The 22,541-nt window shown below is 40.5% G+C and overlaps 1 protein-coding gene across 2 annotated transcripts in view; it reads left to right on the top strand.

The window, feature by feature from the left end:
• Positions 1 to 22,541, top strand: part of MGAT5B (alpha-1,6-mannosylglycoprotein 6-beta-N-acetylglucosaminyltransferase B) — a 256,643-nt gene that overhangs the window by 201,952 nt on the left and 32,150 nt on the right. For both annotated transcript variants that reach the window (XM_026667540.2, XM_087955715.1), the window contains exons 11-14: positions 2,983 to 3,113; positions 10,995 to 11,150; positions 13,161 to 13,307; positions 14,211 to 14,327. In XM_026667540.2, the coding sequence (XP_026523325.2) occupies positions 2,983 to 3,113; positions 10,995 to 11,150; positions 13,161 to 13,307; positions 14,211 to 14,327 (551 nt within the window). The remainder of the gene's footprint in view (positions 1 to 2,982; positions 3,114 to 10,994; positions 11,151 to 13,160; positions 13,308 to 14,210; positions 14,328 to 22,541) is intronic.

The following is a 22,541-nucleotide window of genomic DNA, read 5'->3' as shown; positions in this document are numbered from 1 at the left end:
TCTGGCACAGCAGTAGATTAGCACCAAATTTAAAACAGAAATGGCTGTGAAAGTCTGACTCACAGACGAACACAATACAGAAGCCTGATGATGGCAGATGAGATTTTGCCGAAACGTTGCTACAACTTTAAAAGCACAACTATAATGATGTGGGAAAATACCCGAACAAAGCTGAATACCACACACACACACACACACACACACACACACACACACACACGTACGTACGTACGTATGTATGTATGTTATGTCTCACCTTTACAAAGGAGGTGAGAAGTCCGAACTCCAACTGAATACAAACAAGCAAGCAAATCCAGTAATTATAGAGTTAATTCCTTGAGCCGATAAAGTTCTTGGCAGTCTCACACACACTGTCTGCCAAGTCTGACAAGAAAGCAGGAATATAAATCACACAAGCTGTCACAACACAGAATACTCCAAGGCTCCTCTGAATAAGTCACACGTTGTCCCGTATGAAGCTCTCAGAGTGAACACACCCACTTTTATTCCCTGTGGGATGTGTCAGTCCCTCAGCTCAGTCTCTGATTCATCCCTTCCTCCTGCGTTGCAGCTCACACTTTTGCCTATGACGCTGCTTCGCATCAAGCCAGCATTCCTCTGCTTGATTCTCTGTCAGAGACTCCGATATGCCCTCCTCCTTTTCCTGATTAGCCTCAGGTTTTCCCTCTCAGTTATCTGCCGACACCTGAGGCACAATCAGGGAGGAAGGCATTGCCGAAGAGGAAGGTCCTGGGGAGGAAGGCATTTCCAAATCCTCCTCTTCCCCATTGTCCAGAGTCTCCATCCTCTAACAATGCGGGCTCAAACCTCAGAGCCACAACATACATACATACATACATACATACCATACATACATACATACATACATATATATATATATATATATATATATATATATATATATATATATATATATATTTGTTTTCTTAAGTTTTCATGGGTACTTACATGTATGGTATTCAGCTTTGTTCAGGTATTTTCCCACGTCATTATAGTTGTGCTTTTAAAGTTGTAGCAACGTTTCGGCAGAATCTCATCTGCCATCACCAGCCATATACATATATGTATATATATGTATATATATGTAGTATATACTGTATATATATGAATGGCCCGGATTACATACTGTATAAATGACTTGAATTCAGGACAAAGAAATATTCCTAATTGCACGAACCAAGTTGTGAGCATGCATACATACTCAAGGTTGGAATGAGTAGCCTATAGCTCTCCAGATGTCAATGGACTGCAGCTTCTATGATTCCTTACTATTGAGCATACTTGTTAGAGTAGATAGAAATCTGACATCTGGAGGTCCATGTGATATTTTGGCACATAGTCTACAAAATGTACTGGGAATTAAATATACTCTATCATTCTTCCCTTTCTCCAAAGCTAGTACTGTTACATTTTCTTTTATTCCCCTTTTATTTTTTCTCAATAAATATGGGTTGTTCATGAAAATCTGATGAATCACTGATCCAATAACAGGATCAATAGCAGATAGCTCTTGGTTTTAAGAAATTACCATTAATTATTTGATCTTCTTGTTATTTTAGATGAAACTTTATTCATGGAACCAGAAGTTGAATTGATCTTATAAACTGCAAACTATAGCATATTGTTGAATTAATCCTGCAACACGTTTCAGTTCTAAAATAATTCAATTACCCAAATATTTGAATTTTGGAAAAATACAACTTTAGCATCAATACAAGTCATTGAGTATGCCCAAATCATCAAAGCTTTGAAAACTTTCCAAACAATAATAAGAATTAGTATGGCCAGCCAAGTTTACACTAAGATTTTTAAACACTTTTTACCAAGTGCAAATTATGAGCCAAAATAAATTGTTATATAAAAGTAGCATTTTTTTCAGGACTGATCTTTTGTTTTTAAAAATTGTCCAGACAGCTCATTCAACTATTATAGCTGTTGCATGAACAAAAAAATAAATAAAATTAAAGTGGTATTCTATTACAGAATGAAAAGTATCAGGTAAGAGAGGTTTGAAATATATTAGTAGATTCATTTTTAAAATAAGGATATTTGATGTCTAAACCAGCAAAGCTCTTCTCCTGTGGATAGCCAGAGGATTGGTGGTATAGACCTAGAACTAAGGAGAAATTTCCTGACAGTGAGAACAATCGACCAATGGAAGGGCTTGTCTTCAGGGGTTGTGGGTGCTCCATCACAGGAGGGTTTTAAGATTCTGGATATCCATTTATCTGAAATGGTATAGGGTCTCCTGCATGAGCAGGGGGTTGGAGTAAAAGACCTCCAAGGTGTCTTCCAACTCTGATAATGATGATGTTTAGGATCCCATGTTTCAGGGTTTGATACATAAAGTTTGCAAGAAATCGTAGAAACTCTAGGGCAGGGGTTTCGGCAACTTTAAGAATTACGGACTGCAACTCCCAGAATTGTCCAGCCAGGACCATTGCTAGTTGAAATCCACAGATCTTAAAGTTGCCAAGATTGAATACCCCTGATCTAGGGCAAGCACAAAATTCAATGTCGCCTCTACAAAAGATATACTCTTCCAATGAAATGGAATGCTATTTCATTGGAGATGGGGTAGATTCAGTGGTGGGATTCAAAACTTTTTACTACCAGTTCTGTGGGCGTGGCTTGGTGGGCATGGCAGGGGAAGGTTACTGCAAAATCTCCATTCCTTCCCCACCCCACTAACCTGCTTTCCAGCTCTGTTCTCCTGTGCAGGGCAACAAAAGAAGACCCAGCTGATCAGCTGAGACTCGGGAGGCAGAGAATAGATAGGGGTGGGGCCAGTCAATGGCGGTATTTGCTGGTTCTCTGAACTACTTAAAATTTCCTCTACTGGTTCTCCAGACCTGGTCAGAACCTGCTGAATACCACCTCTGGGTAGATTGTATTATTCAGAGGAGAGAGATGAATATTTCCATTGTTACAGTGACATGTTAATATGTTATTCCTCCACAGCTCATACACCAGATAATTCTTTCATGGGGTTTGTGTCAGAAGAGCTCAATGTGACTGAGAAGCAATTTATTAAATCCAACAAGGCCAACAATATGGCAGTTGTCTATGGGAAGGAAGCCAGCATTTGGAAGGTTGGTTACATACACAAACAAACATTTCATCCCAACCATATAAATCAGGGGTCCCCAACCACCGGTCCGGGAACCGGTACCGGGCCGCGGAACAACTCCTACCGGGCCGCTGGCTTGCTGGGCGCTGCCATCTTTTTTCATGAAAAAGTGCTTCCGGTGAGCTTTTCCGGGTAGAAAGCTCACCGGAAGCACGCTTTCATCAAAAAAGATGGCGGCGCTAGCGCTCGGTGAGCTTTTCCGGGTAGAAAGCCATTTCTACCTGGAAAAGCTCACCGAAGCGTAAGCGCCGCCATCTTTTTGATGAAAACGTGCTTCCTGTGAGTCACCGGAAGCACTTTTTCATCAAAAAAGATGGCGGCGGCGCCGGCGGCGCCCAGCTGATGCCGGTACCGGGCCGCGGCGTCAAAAAGGTTGGGGATCACTGATATAAATAATGAAACTCATTCATCCCTCGCCACTGTTTGAAATGCCTTTTATGCCTTTGGGGTGCATTTTATATATAAGCTCAAGGATCTTGTGAAATAAGGAATGTATCCTTTATCTCCTCAAATTGGGATTTAACTGACCGAGTGAATTCACACACTTTTCCCAGCCTGATCCAGCTTCCACAGGCAAAGGAGTTGCAGGGTCAAAATTGGGTCTGGGTTTTGCTCCTGATTTTATTTATCCAAACCTTGAAGGGCAGTTGCTAAACCAAGTTTAAAATGCCCTTTGTATTAATGAATAAAAGTGATATATAAATATCTTGCTCAACCCTACATTAATGAAATCATTTGTTTAATTGAGGGTGAGGATGGGGGAAGAACCACATAAACATATGTGCCATTTTAAGTGTTGCAGTCCTGCAGAGTTTGGGAACCTCTTTCTAGAGAATCCCATCTTCAGACACCACATCTTGCATGCTAATTCTGGGTGCATAATCCACAAGTCTCTTTTTTTTTCATACCAAACCTAGTTGCATAGTCTCACTCCCTGTTGAGTTCTTTGAATTTTATATTTAGCCTGGGAAAACTATGACTATTAGATTGATTTTGTGACGGTCCAGACCTTAATCTTTGTTTATCTTAATTTTTTATTCTTTACACTACTTAATGTTAATAATGGCCCCAGGGGCATTTATGAATGTCATAGAAAAGCAGGCTGCAGTTTTAAGCTATGGTGACATTCGGTGAGAATTTTGCCCAAGAGAAGAAAAACTGACATTCAAGACAACCCTGAATTGAAAAAGCTATACTAAATTAATTTCATGTGAAGTTTCAGTAGAAGCACTATTTGGACAGTATTCTGAAACTGCAACCCAAAGATTTTCTCAAAATCCATCATTCAACTACTGTATAGGGGATCTACTCCTTCAAAAACCTGGCTGTGCAGTATGGGGTGGTTGGTAGAACTGAGAGAAAGATGTCATGATTGGTCTGACTTCAGGTTGCAAAGCTCATATCTTGAGGATACAAACTGGCAATCAAAGCTTGCTTGCTTGCTTTAAATTATTTCAATTTTCCTAGAAGAAGACAAGTCACACAGGCCAACTGACCATAGTAAATATTTTCCTGTATTAATGCTACAAACGAAGATCAGATTCTGAACTAATCACAACTTTTAAGAGTTCTATGTTCCATATTCGATCATTCAAGCTGACCTCTTCAAACCTAAGTCATCTAAAACATTCATAGCATTGGTTCTGTTTTGTTTTGTTTTGTTTTTATTTGGAGAATATTTTTTTTTTCCACGGGAAGAAGGATGACAGCTATGTTGCTGGCCTTTTCAAGAATGAAGAAGAATTTGCTATGGGTTGATTATAAATTCAGCTTGTTTGGTGACCACCAGGCTGGGGGAAGTTAGATTTGATGAATGGCTGTTCTGATCCACCCAAGCTCTTTACATGGTCATATAACTTGTATTTCACCATCTTGGAGCATTTTAGTTTGTTGTCTTTTATACACAGGAAGTCAATCTTGCCTCTTCTTGCTTCTCTCTATGTGCCAACATGGATTTCCAGTTACAGGTACAGTAAGTCACAAATCATTTTGAACTATACATATATGTTTAATGTATTATAGCAGAACAAATAGTGCTTTAATGCTTTTCATATGTAGATTATATGCATTTAAATAACTGTTTTCAAAGTGGAGTTTAATATGAATTATTACAAAGAGATTTTGGATAATTCTTTAAAGTGACATTCATCTCGTCTTTTTAGCAAGATAAATCATTTTATTCTGATTGCCTTGATACAAATGGCATTTGCTCAACACACATACATTCTTTATAAAGGACATGGACATGGCAAGTTCTCATTTTCTTCATGTTGCTTCCTCTCATTTGCTGCTGGTGTCTACTTTGCATATCTATGAAAAGGGTTATCTTCCCTCCTGTGACTACTGTTCCATTTTTCAGAGAAAACAATTATTTCTTCCCTAGGCAGAATCAAAGTGTTCATAGTGAATTTTTAAGAGAAAGGTTTTTTTTTTTTTAATCTACACACACTCTGGCAGAGACATTTTCTCCCTAGAAATCTGGCCCCTCCACAATTGGAGAAATCAGTTATGCCTCATTCGGCAATTGCTCCTTACTGAAATCTCTAAGCGGCAAAAAAGCTCTATTAAGAGGCAGTGAAGAGCATCAACCACAAAGAGAAACTGCAGACTTCTTTAGAGAAAGTTCTTTCTCTTTTCCCATCATATTTATGACTCCAACCAAACATGCAACATATTTTACTGTCTTGTTCATTTCTATGCATATCTAACACAAAACAAATAAAGCAATTACTATAAATACATATCTGCTATCAAATGGTTTTCCTTTGTTGATATGTAGGAATAAATATGTGACGCATATACATTATATATGAGGACTCCTTGGTGCTCTCTGAGCTTGCTTGTTTTCTTGCAGATGTTTCATTACCCTAACTAGGTAGCATCATCATCATATATATTCTTCTGCTCAATTGTGTTCAGACATCCCTGTGTAGAATCAGAAATCATGAAACATTCACCTGTAGAATCCATGCTAAAACATTTCTGTACCTCTGCTATAAGGTCCAGCGGTGGGCCTGGGATGTGTTTCATGGCCAGAAATACTAAGGGTAGAATTTTAAATCAGGAATAGCCCATTGTTGAAATTTTGGGGAATTTGAGGAAAAAGTTGCCTGAGGCAAGGCAATAATACACAATGAAAGGAAGCAGATCACACACATGGGCAGAACAGCATTATGATACTGAGACAAGATACAGCTGCATTTAAAAAAAAGTACCAACACATTTGTGCCTTTGTATCAGAGGTGGTATTCAGCAGGTTCTGACCAGTTCTGGAGAACTGGTAGCGGAAATTTTGAGTAGTTCAGAGAACCAACAAATACCACCTCTGACTGGAGGTTTTACAGTATCCTTCCTTCCCCTGCCATGCCCACCAAGCCACGCCCACAGAACCGGTTCTAAAAAAAAATGAATCCCACCACTGTTCTATATACTCAAAAACACATTTTGAAACAACATCGATTCTAAGGCATCTTGCACAGCTGGGAGGGACCCAATGGGCAAGGAGTGGCAAGCCTTGCCCTGCAGTGACATCACACTGCATCACCCTCCCTTTTGCCTCCATCATGATGAAGCTGCAGGGTGGGGCCTGCAATGACATCACCACAGAGACTCAGTTGCTATACAGGCAAATCTCATTCCTTGTTTGACAGACGGCTTGTTTTCTTGCCAGTCATTACTAATTATCAGCCAAAAGGAGACCAGTAGCAACTTGATGCAGCAACTTGGCCTAATTTTTGACAGCAAGGAATAATAAAGCTGCCTCCTCCACCCTTTTCTCCTTTTCTTTTTTTTCAACTATTTGCTTGGGTGTAAATATATATATATATATCTAGGAATTAAATTGTCCACTGGCTTTGCTGGCTTTGATGCCAATGCCCCTCAACTCTTTTCAGAGTTTATATGTCCATTTGTGAAACTGGGTGGGAAAAGGGTCTGAACAGAAAAAAGGTAGGCAGCCAGGTAGCTTCATTTCTTTTCCCAGTTTGAGTTGTCACAGGCTCCAAGGAAGCTATAGAGTTCATGGAATCCAGAAATAAATATCTGGGTTCCCCAGAACATTTCACAGCTGCTAGTATGCTTAGCTCTAGCTGTACTCTGGCAGAGGTGGTATTCAGCAGGTACTGACCAGTTCTGGAGAACCAGTAGAGGAAATTTTGAGTAGTTCAGAGAACCGTCAAATACCACCTCTGACTGGAGATTTTACAGTATCCTTCCCCTGTCATGCCTACCAAGCCATGCCCACAGAACCGGTTGTAAAAAAATTTGAATCCCACCACTGTTCTGTGGCCTATTCACTTGAATTCACTGTTTCCAAAAAGCTGATACTGGTAGTCCACAAGTTACAACCATTTGTTTAGTGAGCATTCAAGGTTATAATGGCACTGAAAAAAGTGACTTATTTTTCACACTTATGACCATTGCAGTATCCCCATGGTCATGTGATCAAAATTCAGATAGCTGGCAACTTGTTCATATTTATGATGGTTGCAGTATCCCGGGGTCATTTGATCACTTTTTGCAACTTCTGATGAGAAAAATCAATGGGGAAGCCAGATTCTGTCAACAACCATGCATTGCAACCTTGCAGTGATTCACTTAACAGGTGTGGCAAGAAAGGTCATAAAATGAGGCAAAACTCGCTTAACAAATGTCTCACTTAGCAACATAAATTTGGGGCTCAATTTGTGGTCATCAGTTGAAGACTCCCTGTATATGATGCTGTGCACACTGCTCCAGGAGATAGGAATTAGATGAATGCTGGTATTTGAAATGACGAAGACCCACTACTGATCTCTTGAAGTGGGAGCAATTGAGCCCAATCTTTGTACCACATGGCTGTTGCAGGTTTTATAAATTGATCAGCAATACCGGGACATTCCTTCCTTTATGAGCATTAATTAGGAGAATTTGTGTAAAGTTGAGTTTCAGATCCACCATATTGAATGTTGACATCTTTGCTTTTTCCTCAGAATAATTAGGTCTTTTAAGGCTGAGGTAGATGAGGAGTTGAAGAAAGGAAAGGGGAATGAAAAGAGTGCTGTTCAGAGTGCTGTTTGGTGCTGACCACAGCTGAATTCAAAGGGGAATTTGCTTTTTTGAGTAGAATTTGTGCTGGCTGCAGAAAAGAGATCCATGCTTGGGAATATTGTGCAACATATATTGATCTGCAAGTGTATGCATTAGATAGAGCGTTAATGAAGTCCTTACCAGCTCTGTGCAATTATTTAAAGATAGCATCAGATGAGCTCCAAATTAATCAACCTAATGCATGTTGGATCTCCAGAAGGAAAATTGCCAGGTCGTGGCAGCAAGATACCACTTTTCTTCTTCTTTTATCTTTTTAAATCTGTCTATTTTCTTCCCGCAATAAAGCAATTAAACAAGATAGAAGCAATTACATTTTCTACCTGCACTCAAGAAGGTGTTCGAGAGGCTCTCACCTTCTAACATATAAATGGTTCGCCCTATTTTTCTCTTTAGCTTTGCACTGAATGTGCTATTTGCTAAACGTACCCTTTGAATGTTTCCAAATAGAACTGTTTACCAGGCTTTTAATTGCTGTTTATAATATCTCTGGTTTATACTTTTTTTTTCATTGTGAAGGCTTTTCAGTAACCCATGGATAAATAAATACACACACTGATCAAAGACAATCATTCTCTAACAGGATGGGTGTTGCAGAAGAATTAGAATAAAGGAGAAAGAGCAAAAGAGAGAGAGAGAGAGAAATCATACAGTACAGGAAGCCCCTCTCATTAAGAATAAATTTGTGTGTTTGTTTTGGGGACTTGTACTCCTAGATGTACACATGGACACAAATATTTTAAGCCACAAAAAAACCCCCATCCAAATTGTACTAAAGTGATATTTTATTTAGTATCTACTAGTAAATGCCAGAAACAAAATATCCATAGTAAGTTTTCAAGTACTTAGAATTTTTGGCTGGGTGTTTAGTTTAATTTATTGAGGCTAATCTTTAATGTTAAAAGGGAAATTTGGGGTGCAGATTCACCCTTTGGGGAGAAACGAAGTGCAGAAGAAAACTACACAGATCCCTTGTTAATCTAAAGTTAATCTAAAAAGCAGTTTTATAGACACCAAGAGTATGGTTTGTTTTAAGTGTTATGTTTACATTGACATTAACTCTAAATATTAGTTAAGGCCAGTTGCACTGCTTAGTGGATTGAGTTAATTTCCACTAGAATTGAAGGTTTGATTCTCAGGTAATGAAAATTTCATCTATTTCAGGCCCTACTCATTAAAAAGTAAAGCTTGGTTTTTGATATGGGATGTGTCTGTGTCTGTGTCTGTGTGTGTGTGTACAAATACATATACATACATACATACACACATACACGCACGCACACAGTACAAAGTTAAATCAACCATGTTCATTAAAAAAGATATTATAGAAGGGCAAATATCCATTGTCTTATAACATTCCTTCTATTATAGGCCAGTATTTTTTAATCTCACATTCACAGAAGGGTCTCTAAACACAGACAGCTTATAGCTGTGGTGAGGTTTTTGAAGAAACAGCATTCTCAAATCACAGCTTATTCTTTTATTCCTGCCTTAGTGGATCTACAAATGTGATTTGGAATGCATTTTATTTGCTTAATTCTATGTTTCTTCAGCAGAAGACTAACAGTTGAATAAAATCTATGTAAGTTTAATAAAATTTGAGGGTTACAGAATCCTTACTCTCAAATGTAGTTGGCAGCAGACTGCTGAAAATGTATTTTCCACTGGCTCTTCTTTTAGCTATTCATATTAGATTTGGTAGAAAAGATATTATATTGTGCCCCCCCGAAGGAGGAAAATATATATCAAAATTTGCCTATGTATATATCATATTTCTAAGCTGCCTGACTCTTGAGTTGTCTCTGGTGGCACTCTTGCCTTTGATTTAGTTAGGGCTGAGTGTGTGAGATGCATTGTATTTCATCTTTCCATATGAAACCCAAGAAATGTATCATAAAGAACCCACATGGGACTTTGTCATGCTAGGAAAGAGGGAGGGGGGATGTTATCTAAGCAGCAAAATGTCTGAAGACTGCCCAGATCTTACTGGATTGAGATAGTATGTAAAATACTAATACATAAATATCATAAAGGAAGAACAAAGTACCTCTACCTCCTCTCACAAGTTCACAAAAGCCATCCAAAGAAACTCCAAAGCCTGTTGAGGAAGAAAAATAGAGAGCAAAATGTTCAGGATTTCAAGCTGTCTTAACAGGCCCTGACTAGCCCCTTTCCTTTCCTTTCCTTTCCTTTCCTTTCCTTTCCTTTCCTTTCCTTTCCTTTCCTTTCTTTCCTTTCTTTCCTTTTCTTTCCTTTCCTTTCCTTTCCTTTCTTTTCTTTTCTTTCCTTTCCTTTCCTTTCCTTTCCTTTCCTTTCTTTTCTTTTCTTTTCTTTCCTTTCCTTTCCTTTCCTTTCCTTTCCTTTCCTTTCTTTTCTTTTCTTTTCTTTTCTTTTCTTTTCTTTCCTTTCCTTTCCTTTCCTTTCCTTTTTTTTCTTCCTTTCCTTTCCTTCCTTTCCTTTCCTTTCCTTTCCTTTCCTTTTTCCTTTCCTTTCCTTTCCTTTCCTTTCCTTTCCTTTCCTTTCCTTTCCTTTCCTTTCTTTTCTTTTCTTTTCTTTTCTTTCTTTTCTTTTCTTTCCTTTCCCTTTCCTTTCCTTTCCTTTCCTTTCCTTTCTTTTCTTTTCTTTCTTTTCTTTCCTTTCCTTTCCTTTCCTTTCCTTTCTTTTCTTTTCTTTCTTTTCTTTCTTTTCTTTCCTTTCCTTTCCTTTCCTTTCCTTTCCTTCCTTTCCTTTCCTTTCTTTTCTTTTCTTTTCTTTCCAGGGTAAAGAGAAGTTTCTAGCCATCCTTAACAAGTACATGGAGATCCATGGCACTGTTTATTATGAAACCCAACGCCCACCGGAGGTTCCAGCTTTTGTGAAGAATCACGGTCTTTTGCCCCAGCATGACTTTCAGCAACTGCTGAGAAAAGCCAAGGTATTGGCCAGATAATTCTGTTCCCTAGCTGAGGAATGTGTGGATGCTAAAGGAAAAAAATAGCACTTAGCAATAGCACTTAGTCTTCACAGTGCTTTTACAGCCCTCTCTAAGCAGTTTACAGAGTCAGCATATTGCTCCCAACAATTTGGGTCCTCATTTTACCTACCTTGGAAGGATGGAAGGCTGAATCAAATTTGAGCCTGGTGAGATTCTTGTACTGCCAAATTGCAGGCAGATGGCAGGCAGCAGTAGTAGCCTGCAAGTACTGCATTCTACCACCACCACTGCAGCTCTTAAAGAATAACAGATTAACAGTTGGAAGGGATCTTGGAGGGTCTTCTAGTCCAACCCCTTGCTCAAGCATGAACCCCTATACCATTTCAGACAAATGGCTGTCCACTCTCTTCTTAAAAATTTCCAATGATGGAGCACCCACAGCTTCTGAAGGCAAACCGTTCCACTCATTAATTGTTAAATTAACTAGTTCGTTTAACTGGTTAAAAGCCCCTTTTTGGCAGAAAAAAAGCTTTGCTTCCTGCAGTTGCATGAACACAGAAACAAATTATAGCAATGTATTCATACCTACAAAAGGCCTTGGGAAAGAAGATCTAGATGGCCTTGCATCGCAGGATTGCAGAGCTGAAAAACAATGGAACCTCAGGGGAGTGGTATTAAAAACATCAGTGAAGAAAATGTCCTTTGGCAAGTTGCTTAATTTGCTAGTGGGGATCAGTCACTTGACAGCATTTGTCTTTGCTCTAAATCAATGTTTCCCAACCTTGGGAATTTTAAGATGTGTGTTTTTCGACTCCTGGAATTCTCCAGACAGCCATGCACGTTGCTCTAAATTATGGTCAAACTATAATGGTTGTGAGAACACAGTTTAAGACAGGAGACTTTTTTCAGGAACCATGGGAAACGATAGTACAGATATACAGTAGTTTGCATTCCAGGGATGAAATCTGTCCACTAGAACTATGGGTTAAAGACTTTATCAGTAGGTGACCAGATTGCCTTATGGAGGATGGCAGAATTCAAAATGTACGATCAGCTTGTTTTATCCATCATTTTGGTTTTTAAATGCTACTCCAGAATAAAGCTAAATAGAATCACTCAAGACAAATTAAACAGAACTTTGGAACATTTATTTTTCAGGGAGGGAAAGGTAGGATGCATATCAGTCATAGAACATTGCACACCTTTTCCCTCCCAAATTTGGATCGTGTAACACTTCATACTTGTGAAAGTGTGTGGGAGATCATACTCTTAGATGTAGTTCCAAACACTTAGCTTCTTCCAAGGGTCAAATTCAGGGTCTAATAGCTCATAAAGCATGTTCTTACTGCAGTATATTGGAAATGTTTTTTTTTTTCACAAGTGCAACCTTTTGAAATTGCATGCATGGAATCTGAGACCACACGGGTGAATGAAGCCCCATTTAATTGTATAGGCCTTCTCAATGCAGGGATTAAAGAAATGAAAAACACAAGAAGGACTAGGAAAGAAAAGATAAAGAAACCAAATTCCGAACTTGCACTTCTCAATTTCACACTGTTCACCATTTCTCTGCCTAAAGTAAATTACAAGATAACATTTATAAACTTATCATTTGACATCTGGCCTATTGAAGAAAATTAGACTTCAATAGCTAATTATTAATATGTGCAAGTTAGTAAAGGGTAATAGTCATAGGCAGTGAGAGGAAAAACATTCTGTGGCTTGTTCTACAGTATATAAAAAGGAAGACTGATCAACCAAGAGGAAACATGTCAATGAAAAGTTCAAGCAAAGACTTCATGGAACATTCATTCCCACTTATAGTAAAACAGCCATAAGTTCCATTCGGCTGAATGGGCGAGAGAGGAGCAATCAAAACTGTTTTACAAAAGTGTTGTACACCAATGTTTCTTTCCTTGGCCGAGGCAAGGAACTGAAGGAGAAAATACATATATTTGAATAGCCTACATCTCCCAAAGATTGCTAAATGCCTGGATTTGCTTTCCACAGCTCTTTATCGGCTTTGGTTTTCCTTACGAAGGCCCTGCCCCTTTGGAAGCAATAGCTAATGGATGTGTTTTTCTGCAAGCTCGTTTCAATCCACCCCACAGTTCACTCAATCATGAATTCTTCAGAGGGAAGCCAACATCAAGGGAGGTTAGTCTGCTTTATGATGGTACGACCAAGCTTATTTTGTCTGTTTGCTTTTTCATAACATACTGCATTATGATTTCTGAACTGATGAGCCAGAACTGTCTTGTTGACTTGGATATCTGACGCAGAAAGGGGTAATTTGTATCCAGACTAAATGCGTCAATACTTTTGAGACATAGCCTGCTCCAGAGGCCAGGATAAAGAAGTTATATAACCAATTACTTAAATGCGTTGTTCTGACAACAAATGCATTTGAAGAAAAGTGTCGTGTTATTCTTGCTTGCATAAAGCAAGGTAAAAGTGATTCTGCATGTTGCAATATGCATGTAGATATATGAGTGAGAGATTTGGACCATATTTCGGCCAAATTCATGTTTGATTTTGAATAACCTAGAAAAATGTATAAATGACTCAAATTATTTTATAAGAATTTATCTGATATAAAAGGAAGATTTGGTCCATGAAAATGTTTATGCAGACTTATGAAATGCATACTTTTGGAACCTTAGTGGGGCACTTTAGATGCCTGTGAAGTTTCCAAAATCTCACTCATCATGAATGATGGTGAGAGCTTGTGGGTTCCACAACTACCACCCCTGGTTTTGTCCAAACAGCAGAAGAATTATGTGCCAGAAATCAGTAGGAAACATTCTTATAACATTTGTATAAATGTTCATGGAGATTTCATTTTTTGCTGAATTCACTGATGCAGAATAACGAGTAAGAATTAGTTCAGAGTAAGGAACAGAAGCAGTCAGGAAATCAAAATGAACCCATTCCTACCCTTATCTCATAACTACTGTAGCTCTTCTGGCTCTAATGCTTTGTCATATTTTCAGAAATGTTTCCCACCCCAGAGGGCCATATGGGAAATGCTAAGTAATTCATTTCTTGTGTACATTTTAGGTATCCTCTCAGCATCCCTATGCAGAAGATTTCATTGGAAAACCTCATGTGTGGACAGTGGATTATAATAATTCAAAGGAGTTTGAATCGGCCATCAAAGCAATTATGAGTACTAAGGTAATTGTAGGTGACTTATTGATGGACTGCACTAGTACAGGTGGTTCTTGGTTGCTTAGCAAGTTTGGTTACTTAACAACCATTTAAAGTTATGATGGACTAAAAATTTTTAGAACCTGTCCTCGAATTTATAATTAACACACACACACCACAAAGCACTGTATGGTCACATGGTCACACTTCAAGCACTTGGCAACTGGCTTGCATATATGACCAGTTGCAGCACTTCATGCACAATGACCCCAAATTGTTACTCTTTTTTTTTTTTTTGCTATTTTCCTCTTTCTGTCAATATCAAAAGTGGAAATTTTGCAATTTTGACTTGTACCAAGGTTGTGTCATAAGAAATCTAGCTGTCCTGTTGTGAAGATGTTGCGTTATTATAACAATGTGGTACCCACATGGGGTGCTGCCTGAGACAGTGTGAATGTGCCTCTGCTCCATTGCCCACAGCATGGTCTGATGATGGCTTTAAAAGGAGGTTATCGTGCTGCCAAAACACATGGCTTTCTGTACCAAATTTTACAAAGGGGTAAAAAATGGGCAAAACAAACATTCAGGTGCATCTTTGGAGAACAACCATCTATTCCTTCCTAGTTTTGTTTGAATTCAGTTGCTTAAAATTGAGTCTAGAGTATTTCTTTCTTGTTATAATGGTTTCTCAGACTCCTGTGTGTCCATCTGGCTTGCAAAAAACAAAATATCTTCAATACAGTAAAGATAAAATATGATGGGAGATGAATGAAGCAGACAAAGCCACAAAGATATCTCAAAGCTACCAGTGTTTTACCCCTTCCAAGATCTGATCAACCCAAGTCCTTGTACTAGTATAAACTAGTATGTAGTACATAGTGAATTCAAAATCTGGGAGAATTGCAAGAACCTGTTACCCAATATAGACTCCATCCATCAGAAGCCAATAAATTAGGCTGTACATAATTCATTTTAATCTGTTTAACTTCAAGTCAGTAATACTCCTAAAGGCAGTTTTAGGCTATCACTCTACTAATGATTTCACAGGTCCAAATGTGCATATCTTTTTATATCAGTTCAGCATCTAGTTTCTCTATGTTTCTCATTCTCTCATTCCACACATTCAATATGAATGTCTTAGATCCTATATCGATACATTTGGACAGATATTCCTCTCTGTGTCTTTTATTCCATTGCTTTGTATGTGTGTGTGTGTATGTGTCTGCCATCAAGTCAGCATTGACTCCAGATAACACGGGTAAGCCATTGCTTCCTTCCTAGGTCTGAGACAGAGTAATTGGCCCAGGTTCACCCAGCTGATTTTGCACCTAAGCTGGAACTAAGGTCTTCTGTTTTTTAGTCCAGTGCCTTTAACTACTACATCAAACTGATTCTCTTTATTCCATTAATGGGATAGAAAGCATAATGTAAGCTTTATCATGGGTTTAAAACTATTAAAAACACAACTTTCCAATCCTTTCCAAACCCAAAAAATCCTGATACTTGCCTCTATGGATAATTGCCCATTATAATCTTCAGCCTTCCTCCAGTTTTAAAAGATTGCCCAGTCCTGCAGTTAAAAGCCTCCCTTGCAGTTCCATCTAATCTGCAAATAGCTTCTACCCACTGATAATTCTTAGGCTACCTTACCACCACTATGCATCTCAGCCTCCATATCTTAGTGGGTGATGTTATTTTTCATCATTAACAACAAGCAGTCACAGACTTCAGCACATTCATATATTCATTGTCAGCTTCTGGGCACTTCCCCCGCACCCCCAGGCAGCTCTATGAAGCTTGCTCTTCCTCAAATGTGAATGCAGCAAAAACAAACAATGGTTGTTCTTTCATTTAATGATGATTAGAATTAGCCATATTAAGCTAATCAACAATAAGAGAAAATGTGTCAAGTACTTGTTTCCCAATATGAGTATTTCGCATGCTAGTAAAATTACTGGGAAAAGTAATTTCAAAAAGGCAACTTCTGAAAAATGTGGGTCCTGCTGTGTGATGCAGTTTTTTCCTTCAAAATTTCAACATATATCTGTCAACTCCCTACTAGCAGAAGCCTTTCAACTTGTCTAGAGAATTAAAGTCAATTTTCCTGGGGGGGGGGGGGGAGGGGGAATGGGCTGATCTCCATTTTGCTTTCAACTTACTTCAGGGGGTAGAAGCTAGTCCCTGTTGTTCCAAAAGATGATATACTGCAAAACGTTGCTTCTTTTTAATACCTGGTTCTGAAGATCAGCAGGAGCCAAGAAATTCAGCCCACCTGAGATGCTATTAAAGAGAATGCTTTAGGAACTAGTGTGAGAACTTTCATATACTATAACAAAACTGGCTCGTTGCCAAATGTACATGTGCCGGGAAGTACAATAATTGCTAATCCCATATTCCTGGTAAAAGTTCCTATTAGGCCTGTGCAAATCAGCTCTGATTACTTTCAGATTGAATATTAGGGATTCAAAGGGCTTATGATTAAATCATATTTGAAAATTCAAGGGCAGGCCAGTTTGATTCAAATTATGTTAGGATTACATACGCTATAAATGAGGAGGTATCTGAATATCTGAAGCTGCTTCCGTGCTGTTTGGTGGAATGGGAATAAGGTAGTAGCAATGGGAGGCTCAGTAGAGCAGGAGTGTCAAATTGGCAGCCTGTGGGCCGGATGCATCATGCGCAAGCCATGCACACCCCAGCTCTGTGAAGGTGAAAAACATCACGAAATGTCACGTGATGGCAATGTGACACAGCAAATTTGATACCTGTGAAGTAGAGAATCTTCACTCTCCAAGTTCCATCCAGATTACTTTCAAGATGTTACCAGAAGAGATTTTTAAAACATCCCCCCTGCACCCATGAGGAGCAATGATTAAATGTGAACTGTATTATCATGATGCAAACTCTACCCCTTTTGTACTTGTATGTCGAGTTCTGAAGCAGGCATATAATGAGCAGAGTTGTGTCTCTTTTAAGGCAAAGACAACAGGAATGAGAACAGGGGTAGTTCAACAACCTTCACAATTTCCCTTCAAATAGCCTGCATAAAAACCATGTTGAACCAATGCAGAAAATGTCCCACTCTTAGTTGAATAAAATGTCCCACTCTTTCTTAGTGGAATAAAATATTTTTTTAAAGCAATAGAAAGGAAGTATGTACCGTGTTTCTCCAACAATACGGCCTCCACCAATAGGAAGCCCCACCATGTTTTATTGGCATAAAATCAAATTAAGCCCCTCCCCCCAAATTAAGCCCCATATTAAACATGCGAAATGGGGGGGAGAGCGGGGGGGGCTTGTCGTTAGTAAGTACTTTTGTTGCATGCCCGGATATGGTGCTGCCTTCGTTGGTGGGGCACTTCATATCGGGAGACCTTCCACGTTGCTTCTCCCTTCTCCCTTGCTGCCCCTTCTCCCTTGCTGCTGCGGCGTTTGGCGCAGCCACGTGCGGCCAGTCAGGCTCCTCCCTGCAACCGGAGCCCTGAGGAGACACTGGCTTCAGGCGCTCCCGTCTTCCCTTTGCTTTCGAAGGTAAGCGAATTATTTTACAAAGCCTCCCCTGCCCGAGAGGGCAGCCCAACCATGTGGGGAGGCTAATTTCCGGGGCCTCTTCCATTCCTCCCCGACCTCCCTACGCTGCGCGCCTCTGACGCCGCTCCCTTCAGCCCAGCGAGCTCTTCCACCTCAAAGAAAGGCCAGGCGGGCGGCTGCGGGCAGCAGCAGTGGGTCTGAGCCGCTCACAGCGAAACAGCCACCACCCGTAGCCCGACGTGGGGAGAACGGCGGGTTAGCGCTGCCAGCCGGGTGAGATTTGGGAACGAGGGGCAGGAGGAGGCACGCACACACCGCGGCTCACTTTCCCAGCTTTGCCCAGCCCTTACGGCTCTGGCGCGGCCCTGGCAGGATGAGCGGAGGGTCCGGCGGGAGGCGCTCGCTGCCCGCCAGGGCTGCACCAGAGCCCTAAGGGCTGGGCAAAGCTGGGAAAGTGAGCCGCGGGTGTGTGCGTGCCTCCTCCTGCCCCTCATTCCCAAATCTCGCCCGGGCTGGCGGGCGCTAAGCTCGCTCGTTCTCCCGTGTCGGGCTACGGGTGGTGGCTGTTTCCGCTGCGGCGGCTCAGACCCGCTGCTGCTGCTCCTGCAGCCGCCCGCCTGGCCTTTCTTTGAGGTGGAAGAGCTCGCTGGGCTGAAGGGAGCGGCGCGTCAGAGCGCGCAGCGTAGGGAGGTCGGGGAGGAACGGAAGAGGCCCCGGGAGATTAGCCTCCCCAAGTGGGTTGGGCTGCCCTCTCGGGCAGGGGAGGCTTTGTAAAATAATTCGCTTTACCTTCGAAAGCAAAGGGAGGACGGGAGCGCCTGAAGCCAAGTGTCTCCTCAGGGCTCCGGTTGCAGGGAGGAGCCCTGACTGGCCACATGTGGCGCTGCGCCAAATGCCGCGGCAGCAAGGGAGAAGGGAAAGCAACGGTGGCCCGAACCCGAAGGTCTCCCGAATATCCAAGCTGTCGCCGCCCGCCCACCCACTCGAGGATGCAAGGGGGGAGAATTAAGTCACCCCCCGAAAAGACGTCCTAGCCGTTTTTTCAGGGGTCAAAAAAAAATAAGGCCCGGCCTTATTATGTGAGAAACACGGTAATCCTCCACCCACTTTTTGAGTATCCTGGGCCTGCATGACAATGGAGGTTGTCCATTGACTAGTCCATAAGTGGAAGTACAGCTTTGCTTCTTCTGATCATTGAGTTCCATGACAGCATTGCACTTAGACTTATATACTGCTTCCTAGTGCTTTACAACCCTCTCTAAGCGGTTTACAGAGTCAGCATACTTCCCCCAACAATCTGGGCCCTCATACTACCAACCTTGGAAGGCTGAGTCACCTTTGAGCTGGTCAGGATTGAACTTCTGGCTGTGGGCAGAGTTTGTCTACAATACTGCATTCTAACCGCTGTACCACCACAGCTCTAATAAACCAGCCACGATGGCACACCTGGTTGGTCTATTATTGCCTGCCTGGAAACCTTCTCCACACTGCCTTTGCACACTGGCAAAGATGTACTTTCCTGAGCAGACATGATTGTGACTTGCTGGCAATAGTCTGTGTAAATGAGCAAAGACAGCAGAAACATCTTGATCCATTGGAATACAATGCCTCAGAGACAGGCCAGCCATAGGCTTGCCACACAACTATTCTTAAAAAAAAACAGAATATGTGGGCCAATGCCCATAAATGTTAGTCTTGTCCTATCTCATTCATTATCAAATGGCATCTGACTCATTTATGCAGATTTTAAAAATAAAGTTTGAGTGCTCAGGCCTAAGTCCCTATTTAAAGTGCTGTGAGCTGAGCTGAGCTCCTTAGTTGTTTGTTGGAAGGGGAATAACAGTCCATTAAGACGAGAGACAGCAAAGCTTAGGGAAGAAAGTGGACTAAGCCCAAAGGGATGTTAGCTTTACACTCCTTGACAGACAAGCAGTTGAGAGAGCTGGCAGATCAATGTCAGACTGACACAACTAGAGGGCAACATGCTCACCCAGCATTCTCCATATATGGAAATGAAGTTGCAACATCAGGCAATACATGTAACAAGCCTGGAAACAGCAGAAAAGCCATTCCTTCTGAGAAACTCTACACAAATCTACTTCAGTGTGCAGCTTTGATTTCCAGATCTGTTTCATGGGCTGACAAAACTGTCTCTTTGTTTGGGCTCTTTGGGCTCTCATAGAATAGTCATGACATCCAGGCTTGTAGCAACAGGACTTGGCGGCAGCTCAATTTGTGTCCATTTTATGACATTAAGTTTATCATGTGTTGAGAAGATTATTCCACAGTAAATATATTAGTCTTTCAAATAATTCAATCTCGTTGTTATTTTTGTGCAGTACAAAGATTTCCAAATAGCTATCTGTTATATTTGAATTCTGCATTTTGCATTCTGAGTGCTAGATTAATATATACTGTTCTGTCTCACCTTTCCTCTTTCCCAAAATATGAAAGAGTACAAACTCACACCAACACAGGCAGGCAAGCTGGCTCGGACTTCACAGAGTTAATTCTTTGGAACTGATAATATTCTTGGCATTCCCACATGTCCTGCCTGCCAAGTCCGAACTGATAAAGTTTTACTCACAGAAAATCACAAGGCAGTCCACAAAAATCGTCATTCATGAAGAAAATCTGAAGTAAGGTTAAACTTTGTCCCGTACAAAGTTTCAGGAGAAAACACACCCACTTTTATCCCCTGTGGGGTGTGGCTCAATGACTCAGCTCACTCTCTGACCCTCCCACGCCTCCTACATTGCTGCTCACGTTTCTCCCTACGATGCTGCTTAGGATCGAGCCAACACTCTTCCTCTTTACTCCCTGTCAGGGGCTGCTCCGATATGTCTTCCTCCTGATTAATCTCAGGCTGTTCCTCTCGGTTGTCTGATGGAACCTGAGGCATTATCAGGGAGGAAGTTCCTGGGGAGGAAGGCATTGCCAGAGAGGAAGGTCCTGGGGAGGAAGGCATTCCCAGTTCCTCCTCCTCATCTTCCAGGTCCTCTTCCTCTGACAGCATAGCCTTGGGAATCGGGGCCACAACAATATACTATATGTAATTCCTAGCTGGTGGGATGTGTGGTGGTATGTTGGTTACACAATAGAGATTAGATTAGGGATCTTAGATTGCACATAATTTTATGAGCATATTTGAAGTTGAAATTGAGTGTTTAGCTATGTTTGTGGCACATTGGTCATTTTGACCAACATAGGTATGACTAAAGCTGCTAACAATGTAACCTAGGGCGACTAAAGCTGCTAACAATGCTTGTCTTATTATTTACACTATGATGGGAAGTTTAATATCTATGGGCTCTCATAGAATAGTCATGACATGGAAGATGTCTTACTAAAAACATATGACTAGTTTGATTGATCAAAACCATGATGGAAGACTATGACTTGGAATATAAGGGGAGTAAATAGGAAGAATTTTGAGAAAATAGTGCAGAATTATGAATATCTGCAATCCGGGCAGTGGAGATATTATGCTTAGTGATGCAAATGAATGGTGGGAATGGCATAAGAGAGTACAGAGTATAGAAAATGTGGAGCCCCAAATGAGATTGGTGACTATTTGGTCAATAACTGGCAAAGAAAGGTCTTTTTCAAATGTATGATTTAAGTTTTGATCTACTCATGCATACACATGGCAGAGCAATTGATCTAAAAACATGTTCAAGTATCTACAATGAAAGACTGATAGAATTTACTGCAGGCTATTATTTGATAGTATCAGGTGTGGATTGAAAACCCAATATAGAAGAAAAAGAAAGGAATGAAATAAAATTAAATTGAAAGTGTAACAATTGTAGGAAAAGAAAATATGAATGTTTTATCAAGAAATATTAGAACATAGATTAGTCTCCCAACAGAATACATCAAAAAAGTGTCAGGGTTCCAAGTAATAACCCCAAAGCAAACAAAACTCCAAGACTGGTAGATTCCTCAAATAATAGTTTTATTGGATAAATCATATTGGCACAGTTCTGGTGAAAACTGACTCTGAAGGTTCCCAGTTTTCACCAAATTAAAAGCAAAAGTTTTTCCCCTTCCCCCAAACAATCAGTCACATGGTCCAATCAGGGTGCCATCCAGTTGCCTGGTAACATCACTCCTCCTCTGCCTCTTACCAGGTGTGAGAATGTCCTTGGTTCCCAAGAGAAAGTATTTTGTTTTGACTACAAACCCCAGCTATCTTTATCCCCCCCTCTCTATCCCTCAGCTTCACTGTGGCAATGTTGAAGCTCCAAAATGGCTCCGGTCAGGTCAGCTTCAAAGTTGACAAAGAGGACATAAAGAAGATGTGGAAGCTGGTTAGATCAGAGTAAACATAACAGTGGTTGTGAAAGACCATAAAAATTTGATAGGAGATATGAAACAGGATGCTTGGTGGAACGGGGACCTGCAAGATGAAAAAAATGGATTTAAGACAACATTGTCTAAAAACAAAATGAAGAGGCAAAAAGATCCTATGTAGTGGAAAGAAAAGAGATAGTTGTGACAAACATAGTCTGTGTAAGGAGTAAGGAAGATGACCGTTATCTAGGTAAAAGGGGCTGAAACATTTTTTTTTAATCCTGAGAAATGAGATGATATTAGGAAATGGTTTGGGTGGATGCCTTCCTAATTCACTGGAGTGTAAGAAAAAACCAGGAGGCTCAGCACAATCAGAATTACAAGATTTTGTTATTACAGCCAATTTTAGTAAAG

Source organism: Notechis scutatus, chromosome 2, assembly GCF_049901735.1.
Source record: "Notechis scutatus isolate UNSWTSFEM ecotype Mainland chromosome 2, rNotScu1.2, whole genome shotgun sequence".
In the NCBI taxonomy this organism is placed as follows: domain Eukaryota; kingdom Metazoa; phylum Chordata; class Lepidosauria; order Squamata; family Elapidae; genus Notechis; species Notechis scutatus.
The sequence above is the reverse complement of the archived record's forward strand: the minus strand, read 5'-3'. Positions and strand labels throughout refer to the sequence as shown.